This window comes from Aotus nancymaae, unplaced genomic scaffold, assembly GCF_030222135.1.
Source record: "Aotus nancymaae isolate 86718 unplaced genomic scaffold, 86718_ANA_hifiasm-v0.15.2.pri h1tg000106l, whole genome shotgun sequence".
In the NCBI taxonomy this organism is placed as follows: Eukaryota; Metazoa; Chordata; class Mammalia; order Primates; family Aotidae; genus Aotus; species Aotus nancymaae.
The window spans coordinates 3,701,427-3,714,121 of record NW_026988521.1 but is presented as its reverse complement, the minus strand read 5'-3'; the positions used below and the strand labels follow the sequence as shown (position 1 = coordinate 3,714,121).

At 50.2% G+C, this 12,695-nt stretch overlaps 1 protein-coding gene across 1 annotated transcript; it reads left to right on the top strand.

Moving 5' to 3' along the window:
- Positions 1-5,045: 5,045 nt before the first annotated feature.
- LOC135272131 (CLK4-associating serine/arginine rich protein-like) lies at positions 5,046-12,143 on the top strand. Its single transcript, XM_064370305.1, has 7 exons — positions 5,046-5,187; positions 7,565-7,802; positions 9,696-9,768; positions 10,098-10,354; positions 10,773-10,844; positions 11,103-11,458; positions 11,543-12,143. Exons 1-7 carry the CDS (start codon positions 5,046-5,048, stop codon positions 11,806-11,808), a joined length of 1,404 nt encoding a protein of 467 aa, XP_064226375.1. The 3' UTR covers positions 11,809-12,143.
- Positions 12,144-12,695: the final 552 nt, after the last annotated feature.

The following is a 12,695-nucleotide window of genomic DNA, read 5'->3' as shown; positions in this document are numbered from 1 at the left end:
GAGCAGGTGGAGGAGCAGGTGAGAGGGAGGGGCAGGTGTGGAGCTCCCTGAGCCTGGGGCCTTTATATTCCCACCCAGCATCAGGTGTGAAGCTGGGCACGTGGTCACTTCCTGGTTCCTGTTTGTGCCATTTCCCCAGGGAAATTTTGTTTGCTTTCTTAAAACTAGAAACGATCACGTTCTGTTTGTTGTGTTTGCAGTTCTGCTTCTGGCTCTGCGTCTCTGCTCTGACTGGTGCATGCCACACCTGTGTATCATGGAAGAGAAGATCCCTTTCCCCAGTGATTGTACTCACAGGACTCCTGGCCGCCAGGGGAACGTCTCTGAACAGCCACCGTGAGACCCAGGAGAGCTTGGCCAGGAGGGGCATGCACGACCGTATAGGGCAGGAGGCTGGGATCAGCTCCTCCCTCCTGGGGGTCCCCAGCTGGGCAGCCTGCTGCCAGGAGCTGCCTGCAGGGCCTCATGCCTGAGGCTGCATGAAAGCTGAGGTCACGGGTGTGCAGGGTGATGGGGCTGGGAGGGGCCCAACACACTTGCTGGGAAAACAGAGCTGGCTGGGTTACTCTCCCGACACTGTCCAGAGACCTTTGCAGGGTGTCAGAAAAGGAGGCAGCTGGAGGCAGGAATGAAGCCCGTGTCCCTGTGTGGGGCTCCTGTGACGAATGACCACAAACTGGGGGCTCAGACAGCAGGAATTTGTTCTCTCACAATTACGGAGGACGGACGCCTGAGCGCTGCAGTCTGTGCTCCCACCGAAGGCTCTGGGGAGGCTCCTTCCTGCCTCTTCCAGCTTCCAGGATCCAAGTATTCCCTGGCTGTTCCTCAGCCGTGGCCACATGGGTTCTGGGTGGACGAGCTCCAGGCAGAAGTGCCTCCACAGGGTTGGTAGCCTCACCCCAAGGGCAGGAAGACTCCCGCCGAGCTGTAGGTGGCGGCCACAATGCGTCTGCCTCCTCCTCCCCGTTCATCCTCCCCAGCCCTGGCCTTTGAAGTTTATGTTGGCAGACACAAACTTGCACTTAATTGCTCCGAAGCGTCCTGGCAGGATCCCTTCACTGGGAATTCCATCTCAGGGGCACAGCCAAGGCCACGGCAGTCTTCACCCGACACGCTGCCCCGGCTAGACCAGCCCTGGGTGCCCCGGCCCAGAATCCAAGAGCACCAGCCTGTTCACTTTTCTCCACCGGAGCCTTCTCGGGGGAGAGCTTCCGCCCCGACTTGGGTGACTCGGGAAGACCCCAGGGAGCTTCTCAGGGCCTCTGTTGTTTAGAAATTACTTGGCCTCTCCAGAAGCAGTGGCTCGTGCCAGTAATCCCAGCACTTTGGGAGGCCAAGGTGGGCAGATCACTTGAGGTCAGGAGTTCGAGACCAGTCTGGCCAACATGGTGAAACCCCATCTCTACTAAAAATACAAAAATTAGTCAGGCGTGGTGGCAGGTGCCTGTAATCCCAGCTACTCGGGAGGCTGAGACAGGATAATCGCTGGAACCCGGGAGGCAGAGGTTGCAGTGAACTGATTGCAGCACTGCAGTCCAGCCTGGGCGACAGAGCGAGACTCCGTCTCAAAATGAACAAATAAATAAATAAATAGACCATCTTTATCCCACTGAAATCCTTGGTGATTTTAATGCGAATCAGCCGACACGGATGGCGAGTGTGTTCCTGTGTCCTGCCCGCAGGTCCGTATGCTGCTTCCTAATGCAAACACAGCATCACTGTGACATTACGGGACGTTTTGAAGTCAAGTATTGTGAGGCTCCAACTTCATTCTTCTTGTTTAAGATTGTTTTGCTTTTTCCAATTTCTTTGCTTTTCCAACTGAATTTTAGAACCAACTTGATCATCTCAACAACAAAAAACCCATTGCTATTGCAGTAAGCAACTAAGGCCGGGAGCGACCCTAGAGAAAGAGACCCTGCACCGTGCAGGCCATCAGAGGAGGCTGAAGGCCGAAGCTGGAGCTGTGAGACTGAAACGCCTCCTCACTCCACCCGCACCCTCATCATCAACCTTTGAAGCCCGTGGGCACAAAGATAACCACAGCCACAAGTGTGTGCCTTTCCTCTCTTCTAAATGCCTGCTGATGTCTATGAGCCGGATTTTCTATGTGGCTGAATGTTATTTCTGGGTGTTCTGTGAGGGCGGTTTCTGAGATGAGATGAGCATTGGAATCAGTGGACTCAGGACTCAGGAAAGCAGACGCTCTCCCCACTGGGGGCGGCTTCCTCTGATCCCCTGAGGGCCTGAATACAACAAAATGGAGGAAGGCCCCTTCTGCCTGAATGCTTCCTCTGGGACATCAGTTTCTTGCCCTCGGACTTAGACTCACACCATCACCTCCCTGGTTCTTGGGCCTTTGGACTTGAACTGAATGACCCCACTGGCTTTCCTAGGTCTTCAGCTTCCAGACAGCTTCAGCTTCCAGCTGCTCAGCCTCCAGAATCACATGGGCCAATTCTTCATAATCATCTATGTATGCATGTATCTATGTATCTCTCTTTGTATGTGTGTATGTATGTATGTATGTATCTATCTATCTATCTGTCTGTATCCATGTAGCTATCTATGTCTCTATCTATCAATCTATCTGGCTATGTATTTATCTATCTGTCATCTATGTATCTATCTATGTGTCTGTATCTATCATCTATGTATCTATTATCTAAATTTGTATCTGTGTCTATGTATGTATGAATCTATCTGCCTATTTATGTATGTATTTATATATGTATGTATGTATTTATATATGTATGTATGTATCTGTCTATGCACCTATCTTCATATCTACCTATGTGTCTTTGTATCTATCATCTACGTATCTATCATCTATCTTTGTATCTATCTATGTATCTATGTATGTATCTTATCTATCTACCTATGTATGTATGTATCTATCTCCTATCTATGCATGTATTTATATATGTATGTATGTATGTATCTATCTATCAATCAATCATCTAGCCATGTACCTAATCTCCCAGTGGTCCTGTTTCTCCGGAGAACCCTGACTAATGCAGTACAGATTTTTGTATATCCGAGTGGAGACTGCCTTTCTCAGCACGTTTTCTTTTCCAGCCCCTCAGTTACCCAGTGTCAGTCAGGATGGCCTGGGTTTTGCTGCAGTAACAAACTACAGCAGGATCTCAGTGGCTGAGACAGCCCACACTTCCCACCAACCGAGACAGCCGGGATCTGCCCCTCATTCCATAGCCCAGGCAGCCAGTGGCTGTGGCAGAGGAAAAGAAAAATATCCTATTCATAATAGAATTCAGCAGTGTTTCAAAAAGAATTTTGGCTGTGCATGGTGGCTCACACCCATAATCCCAACACTGTGGGAGGCCAAGGCAGGAGGATCACTTGAGTCCAGGAGTTTGAGACCAGTCTAGGCAACATAGGGAGGCCCCACCTCTACAATCTTTTTTTTTTTTAATTCGTCAGGCATGGTGGTATGTGCCTGTGGTCCCAGCTACTTGGGAGGCTGAGGTGGGAGGATCATTTGAGCCTGGGAGATCAAGGCCACAGCAAGCCGTGATTGCACCACTGCACGCCAGCCTGGGCGACAGAGTGAGAACCTGTCTGAAAATAATAGTCAATAAATAATAAATAAAATAATGTTGCATCCTAACCAGATATTTACAAACCACATATCAGACAAAGGACTGGAATATACAAATCTCGACTATGTAAAGAACTCTCAAAACACAACAGCAGAACATACATAAAAACAAACAAACAAAAACGATCCAATCCAAAATAGACAAAAGACTTGAAGAGACAGTTCTCTGAAGAGGATGTGCAGATGGCAAATAAGGATGTGAGAGGAAGTTCGGCATCCCTAGGCTTCAGGAAAGACAAACTAATCAGTAATGAGATGTCCTGATGCCCCATGAGAATGGTTTAACCAAAAAATAGCAGCAACATCAAATGCTGGCAAGAAGGTGGAGACACTGGGCCCCTCGTGTGTTGGTGGTGGGAACGCAAAATGGTACAGCCATGCTGGAAGACAGGTTGGCAGCTTATGAAAAAAACTAACCACACAAACACCATTCAACACAGGAATCTCACTCCTGGGCATTTATCCAGAGAAATGCGCATACGGAAAACCTGTCCGTGAATGTTTTAGGAGCTTTATTCATGATAGCCAAATGCTAGAGACACCACATGTCCCTTGATGGGTGAAGGTGGAACACACTGGTCCACCCCTGCCAGGGAACACGTCTCAGCCACGAAATGGCAGGAATGACAGACACTCCTTGACCTGGATGAGTCTCCAGAGAATCGTGCGGGGTAGGAAAAGCCAGTCTCAAAAGGTTATACACTGTGTTTCCATTCATGGAACATTCTGGAAATGACATGATTGCAGAAATCGAGAACAGGAGGGAAGTGCGGCGGCTGCATCAGGGCAACGCGAGGGGTCCTTGCGAGAGAAATGATCTGCATTGTGACTGTGCCGAGGTCAATATCCTCACTGTGTTGTTACGTCACATGCATTCAAGGTGCTGTCACAGGGACACATGAAAGGGCACACGAGAGCCCATTTTTGGCTTCTTACGAGTAACTGCAGGTGAATCCACAATGACCAAAAATAAGAAGTTACATTTAAAAAAGAGTGCAGAGGTCATAGATGCCCATGATGACTGAAGGAGTCATGTTTATAAAGTGTGTGGGAGAGAAACCGGAATGCGGAAGGTGCTGTCCATATCAGGTGGTGGCGCTGAAGGTGGTCATTGGATAAATCACAAACCACGCAACTGGCGAGTCAAATTCCAAGCACGTTTTCAAGGTAGAGCCTTGGAGATGTGCTGCTGGATTGGATGTGGAGGGTGGAAGAGGAGTCGAGAGGATGCCCGGTGTCTGTCCTTGGCACCAGAAGGATGGGGCTACTGTGAACCACGATGGGGAAGGCTGGGAAGGCGCTGGTTCCAGGGCCAAGAGGAGGAGTTCAGTCCGGATGTGCTTAGTTTGAGAGGCCAGACGTCAATGAAAAGCTGGCACCTGGGCCTGTGAGTGTGGTACCCAGAGGGGAAGCTGGTGTGAGAGACATGGAGGTCACAGGCGAGAAAGAGAACCCCCAGCTGAACCTGGCAGTGCCCAGTGCTCAAGGCCTGGAGGAGGAGAATTCAGCAATGGAGACTGAGGTGGAGCGGCTGGTGGCACAGAAAGGAAGCCAGGGCTCTGCACTGGGTGAGTCCATCTCTACATAGACACACACACAGAGAGAGAGAGAGAGAGAATACATACATACATACATGGATACATACACATATAGATAGATAGACAGATAGTTAGATATAGAGATACATAGATAGATAGGTAGCTAACTAAATACATATATACATACATAGATGGATATATAGATACATAGATACATACATACATAGATGGATACAGAGATACATAGATGATAGATAGATAGATAATTATGAAGAATTGGGCCATGCAATTACGGAGGCTGAGCAGCTCCTCAATCTTCTGTCTGTTAGCTGATGGTGTCCCCTGCTTGCTTCAGGATCAAGTCTGGCTCCTGGATTACTCTGACCAGAGATTCATGCTAAGATGCTCCCTCAGTGAGCACTCCACACCCAGGCAGCTTCTATAGGCTCCATACAGGGTCTCCGTATGCTCATTATCCAAGATTCCTGGGGGGAAACACCAGGTCTTGAAAATACTCACTAGCTGCTGTGGTGCATGCGTGTAGTACCAGCTACTGGAGAGACGGAGGCAGGAGGATCCCTTGAGCCCACGAGTTTGAGATTAGTCTGGGCAACACAGTGAGACTGTATCTCTATAAAAGAAGGAGGAGGAGGAGGAGGAGGAGGAGGAGGACGAGGAGGAAAAAAATAATCACAAGCAAACAGGCTGACCATGTCTTTATTTATTTATTTGTTTGTTTGTTTATTTATTTGAGTCAGGGTCTCATTCTGTCACCCAGGCTGGAGTGTAGTGGCACAATCATAACTTACTGCAGCCCCAACTCCCAGGCTCAAGAGATCCTTCCACCTCACCCTCTCCATTAGCTGGGACTGCAGGTGTGCACCACCATACCCAGCTGACTTTTCTTATTTTTCTGCAGAGAAGGGGTCCTGCTATGTCACCCAGGCTGGTCTTGAACTCCTGAGCTAAACAGTTCCTTCTTCCTTGGCCTCCCAAACTGCTGGGATTCCAGGAGTGAAGCACCATGCCCAGTGCAAGCTGACCGCTTCTAAAAGTGTTCTCCACTCAAGCAGCTCATTCACTTAACAATATAACTTATTCCCACACACTCTCTCCAAATCCCTTCCATGTCTTTGCAGAACCAGCTCTCTTAAAGAAATACTCCCCAGTCATATTTACAATGCAAATTTTAAGTAAAATTGCAATGCTTGCAAAAAACCAAAAATGTAGGATTCTGTGATGTCACTGAAAGTGACCTTGGAGGACATCTGCTGGGGGCCAGGCAAGACCATCACAGTGGAGATCAGGCAGTTCACCCTGAAAGAGAAGCCGGCCAAGGAGACAAGACAGGGGCTTCCCAAGGGGAAGAGCTGACCTCAGAGAAGGATGAAAAGGAGCTCAGTTGTTTTTGCAAAGTGACTCCCTTCAGCGTCATTCTATAACGGCCAACTGTGGAATGAAGGATGTTGCATCAGGCAATCCTACGATTTTATCGAAAAATTATCCATAAAATAGCCAAGACTTGATTTTCTCTTTGTTGGATGCATGTGGAGTTACAGCTGTGTCCTAAATCTTGCTAGCAATCATGTGACATCTGTGCACTTTTAAGGAAGGTTTTCTTCTTTTGCATCCTCTTCTCTTCCCCACACCACAAGCACAGACAGCCTGGGTTCCATTGGCCTATTTCCAGTGGATGGCCAGCAGCAGGCCTCTCTCTGGTGCCCGTTACTGTGACAGTGAGACCGTCTTTTATCTGCAGGTCACTGGGTCCTGTCTGGAACAAAGACCTTCCTCTCTTCCCTTGGAGAAACCTCTGAATCACACAGCAAGACACGAATTTACCCACAGGAGCCACAGGCCAAGCAAAGAGAAAGCCAGTGAGCCACACGGGGAGAAGCTCCTGGCGTCCTCTTCTGGACCCACAGACCCCACAGCAGCCCCTCCCACCCCAGTGGCCAGGCCGGATGCAGCCACCAACTCCCTGCCTGCAGTGTGGTCCACCCTCATGAAACCCCATCAAAATGTCCCCTTAAAGAGGGAGGGTTCCTTTCACTTGAGCTGTAATTGTCTTTTGCTGCTCAAAGGCCTTCTAAGTATTATCATTTACCAGGCGAAACTGAGAACTCCAGGTCCCCAGGTTTTCCCAGGCTTTCTAGACCTTTCCTTCTGGCTGGCAGACCAGCCGGTTCTTTCGAGCTCACCCCATTCTTGTAATGCCTTGGTAAATGCGGCCACAACGACCCACGCAGGAGTGGCATTCTGTGTTCTCAACTCTTCCCCCAGGGATACAGGATCTGGGACAGTCTTAGCAAATACATAATAACTACCTTTCACACCGCTGATAACTTTCCTTTCACCCATCCCCGACCAATAAACCAAGGCCACAAAGCTGTGCTTCTGTTCGTAGGTTTCTGGGTCAACCAGGAGAGACCAATTATGCTGCCCAAACAGGCCACCACCCCACGTGTCAGTGACTTCCCACGACGCAGCTCACTTCTTGTTCACACCGCAGGCCACTGCACGTCAGCTGGTGACTCTGCTCTGGGCTTCGTCACTCTGAGGCTCAGTCGGGAGCAGCAGCCACGGCCTGGAACGTCAGAGGTCGTGGTGGGAGAAGAAGCAGAGAATGCAGAAAACTGCGGGAGGTGCTTCCAACATCTTCCCCCTGCCTCAGGGAAGTCACACGGCCACAGCTGACTCAGAGGGGGCTCGTGGAGGGGCCACTCCGCCACCTGCCACCCGACCTGCTCCCAGAGGAGAGGAGAACCAGGGTGCCTAGAAGTCTCCTAGTCATCACCCCGTTCTGTGCTGCGCGGAAGCACTGCCAGGCACGTAGATAGGTTTTTGGCTAAAAGAGCCTAAGCTTTCCTTTTTCACTCCAACGTATGTATTTAATGTATAAATTTTCCTTTACACACTGATTTGGCTGGATGCAATACATTTGATAAACCCATTATTTCATTGGGGTCACAAAATGGTGAGTTTCTAGTTCTATGATTTCTTTATTTATAAACTGGAATACTTCCTCTAATTTTTTGGTGACCATACGATAGAGTTTGTATATCAGAGATTGAATAAGTGCCTGATTCTTTTCCTTTATTCACTCATGTTCAAAACAATGAACTGATTCCTAGAATCCTCTAGAGGCAGCTAAGTTTTACATTTTGCAGAGTGTCTGTATTATTATTTGTGTATGATTCCTCCCTCCTTTAAACGTATTTGATGTGCATCAGTTCATTTATGAAATTGGGTCAGATTGTCCCACGTCTGTCTACTGGGAGTTTCTCCAGGTTTGCCTCTTTAGCTTTTTTATTATTTTGAGACAGAGTTTTGCTCTTGCTGCTCAGGCTGGAGTGCGATGGCGCCATCTCGGCGCGATGCAACCTCTGCCTCCCAGGGTCAAGCGATTCTCCTGCCTCAGCCTCCCAAGTAGCTGAGCTCAAACTCCTGACCTCAGGTGATCCACCCGCCTCGGCCTCCCACAGCGCTGGGATTGCAGGTGTGAGCCACCTGTGGGGGCCAGGAGGGTCTCCAACTCCTGCCCTCACGAGTGCCCAGCCGACTCTTTAGTTCTTTGGATGTGACTGCATTAGTCTCAGTTATCATCTCTGCTCTCTGGGATAACAAGATGTTCTAGATTTATCTTGTTCACTTCCAGCCCATTTCACCAGGGAGGCCAGGTTCCGTGTAGATACAATAAATATCACTTGAAGACAACGGCCTTGGTGCTAGGAGTGCTCACTGCTACAGGATGGCTCATTATTTCTAAGTCTTCCAATGGAGGAGGAAACGATTTTTATTTGGATAAAATAAATCATGATTTCCTAATGATGTGTCTAGTTCAAATTCAGGATGACAAGGTTTTTGCTTAACCTCATCACTTCCACACCAAAAATTCTAGTTTTGATACCAACCTAATTACGTATTAGCTTTTTCCATCCAACAGTCACAGCAGGATAACCACGCCACACCACCACCACCGCCGTGACTACTAGAAACAGCTTAGCATTTTCATTTTTGTGTTCTCTCTATGCTTAGGACATGTCCCACCAATGAATTGCTGTGTTTCCAAATAACTTGAAGTAATTCAACTCTAATAATATTGCCTCTCTTTTTGAGACAGAGTTTTGCTCTGTTGCCCAAGGTGAAGTGCAGTGGTGTAATCCTGGCTCACTGCAACCTCCGCCTCCCAGGCTCACACCTTTCTCCTGCCTCAGCCTCCGAAGTAGCTGGGATTACAGGCACATGACACCACACTCGGCTAATTTTTGTATTTTTAGTAGCAACAGGGTTTCATCATGTTGGCCAGGTGAGTCTCAAACTCCTAACCTCAAATGATCTGCCTGCCTCGGCCTCCCAAAGTGGTGGAATTACAGGCGTGAGCCACCGCACCCGGCCATTATTGCCTTTTAAGAATTTTGAAAGAATGTCATTGGGGCGGGGTGGTGACAGGGGAGACTTCAGAAGGGCGTTCCCCAAGGCCCTGAGTTTGGAAAACAGCCATTGTGCTTTCTCTTTCTTGACAATTTCCCATGCAGATTGGAACAAACAAGCGAAGGGCTCTGGGTGGAGATGTGCGAGTCGAGCCTTGTTCCTCAGACCAGCGGGCCTGTGAGAGTTTCTTGCAGCAAGAGGCTGGGTGCACAGTCCTCAAACAAGAATCACAGCGGCTCTGTCTTCATGCTCAGGGGCTCTGGCCATATTGACTAAGACTTAGGGATTTCCCCCGATGGCAGTTGGAAAAAAGCAATCACAGTGAGAAGAGTTTAGAAAGATGTCTATTAATAGAGGTAGCAGGGCTGTTTAATAACAAAGACGATCAGAGTAAGTTGGTAACGAAAGCTTCCCAAAGGAAGATGGCAGGGCCGGGGACCAGGGAACGGAGGCAGGTCTGAACTCCCCGGACTTTTCAGCTGCCTCTTCTGCTTCTGTGGCCCCAGCCCGAGGAGCAGTCCTGTGTGTCAGATCAACAGCTGGAAACCCCCAGGAAGAGAGGAGTTCTGAGAAAACGGGGCTCAGCTGGGAAGGAGACGAGAGGCAGGGAGACAGCCAGTCACATGCTAGCACCTCCCAGCAACAGGACCGTCAGACCCATGCACTCCGAAATACGACAAGAACAAGGGAACAACAGCCACAGCCGTAGCAACAACGCGGAACAGCAGAGAAATCAGGAAGACACACGTTTCAGTTTGTCCGCGTGAGACTTTTATTAGCTTGCAACATTCCGTTGAAGAGAAAGCAGAGTGTGGGACATGCAAAGCCACCCAAGGAAGCCTCTTAAACGCCCACCTTGTTTCATGTGGAACGCGCATGCCCAGCTGCTCCTGGCTGGAAAAGACACGAGTGCAAGCGGGTTCAGGAGCTCAGGCCTCTGAACAGACGAGCAAAGCCGAGGCTAGTGGGTGAGGGTGACTCAGCCGCAGTGCAGTTGACTTGGGAAGAGAATTGGTTAGGAGAGACGAAGGAAGTTAACTAGGGTGGACTCTCCTTAGGAAAAGGAGATAGGGCTTCATTCTGCAACGGGGAATGGATCCTGAGCAGTGGTTTGGGGCTCAATGATGAAGGACAGGTCACAGCTTTGGAAGACGGGATTAGCATGACTCACATGAGGCCAGAGTCCAGAGCCTCAGATCTTGCATTGGCAGCACACGGGGACACAGCAGCTGGACTGGGAGCAGCAGGGCTTGCAGCAGCTGGATTGATAGCAGCAGGGCTTGCAGCAGCTGGACTGGGAACAGCAGGGCTTACAGCAGCTGGATTGACAACAGCAGGGTTTACAGCAGCTGGATTGACAGCAGCAGGGCTTGCAGCAGCTGGACTGGCAGCAGGATGACCCACAGCCTGAGGAGCAGCAGGGCTTACAGCAGCTGGACTGGGAGCAGCAGGGCTTGCAGCAGCTGGACTGGCAGCAGGATGACCCACAGCCTGAGGAACAGCAGGGCTTACAGCAGCTGGACTGGGAGCAGCAGGGCTTACAGCAGCTGGACTGGGAACAGCAGGGCTTGCAGCAGCTGGACTGGCAGCAGGATGACCCACAGCCTGAGGAACAGCAGGGCTTACAGCAGCTGGACTGGGAGCAGCAGGGCTTACAGCAGCTGGACTGGGAACAGCAGGGCTTGCAGCAGCTGGACTGGCAGCAAGATGACCCACAGCCTGAGGAGCAGCAGGGCTTGCAGCAGCTGGACTGGGAGCAGCCACATGAGCCGCAGCCCCCCTTGGAGCCCCCACAGGAGCCACAGCTGGTGCAGGAACAGGCTGGCACACAGCAGCACACGGGCTTGCAGCAGCACACAGGCACACAGCAGCCGGAGCCACAGCCCCCACAGCCGGAGCCACAGCCCCCACAGCTGGAGCCACAGCCCCCACAGCCGGAGCCACAGCTCCCACAGCTGGAGCCACAGCCCCCACAGCTGGAGCCACAGCCCCCACAGCTGGAGCCACAGCCCCCACAGCTGGAGCCACAGCCCCCACAGCTGGAGCCACAGCCCCCACAGCCGGAGCCACAGCCCCCACAGCCAGAGCCACAGCCTCCAGAGCAGCCACAGCAGCCCATGTTTCTGGTGGGTTGAGGGTGGAGCAGGTAGAGGAGCAGGTGAGAGGGAGGGGCAGGTGTGGAGCCCCTGGAGTCTGGACCCCTTATATCCCTGGTAGAGTTGCTCTGAGACCTTGGTCACTCCATCATCCCCAGCACTTCCCGCTCATGTGATGATTTGTTTGCTGGACTTTGGGTTCTCATGGGCCTCCTCCAACATCCACCCGCTTCGGTTTCTAAATGTAGCCACTTCCTCATTGGAGCTGGACCTTGTGCTGAACCTGATCGCCTGCTCCCGTTTTCCTCACGTGGCCGGTGAGGATCGGTTTCTACAAAGATCAGTTTGGCTGCTTTCTTCTCATTGTTTTCTCCCCACCTATGGCATTATATTTTTCTTTGAAACTGTGATTTCTGTGTAAAGCAAATTTTTAAAAACACTATGCTTTCATCCATGTAATTAAAGAGGCTAATTGAAGAAAAACGTGTTGCAGCCTGGCTCGATCTTACACATGGGTGCACAGCACTCAGTCTCCCCTGCACCGGCTTCAGGTCATTGGGTGCTATTGCAATCACAGCTTCACATGGGGAGTATTATTTATTTTAAAAATCTTCATGAGGCTAGAAGTGGTGGCTCACACCTGTAAATCCCAGCACTTTGGGAGGCTAAGGCGGCCGGGTCACCTGAGGTTGGGAGTTGGAGGCCAGCCTGACCAACGTGGTGAAACCCTGTCTCTTTTAAAAATACAAAAATTAGCCAGGCGTAGTAGCAGGTGCCTGTAATCCCAGCTACTCAAGAAGCTGAGGCAGGAGAAATATTTGAATCCAGGAGGCAGAGGTTGCAGTGAGCTGAGATCATGCCACTGCATTTCAGACTGGGTGACACAGAGAGACTCGGTCTCAAAAAAAAAAAAAAAGCAATCTTCTTGAATTTCACGGGTGGATAGGGGGATCTCATTTATCATTCTATTGTTAATCTCTTCATGAGCGTGATTCTTTCACTCCAATA

Excerpts from the sequence above, each read along its gene's own strand:
- LOC135272131 (XM_064370305.1), top strand. The coding sequence starts at position 5,046 with ATGGAGGTCACAGGCGAGAAAGAGAACCCCCAGCTGAACCTGGCAGTG. Across the intron at positions 9,769-10,097 it reads TTCCTCAGACCAGCGGGCCT|CCCGAGGAGCAGTCCTGTGT; the intron begins GTGAGAGTTTCT and ends CTGTGGCCCCAG. Across the intron at positions 10,355-10,772 it reads ACACGTTTCAGTTTGTCCGC|AGTCCAGAGCCTCAGATCTT; the intron begins GTGAGACTTTTA and ends ACATGAGGCCAG.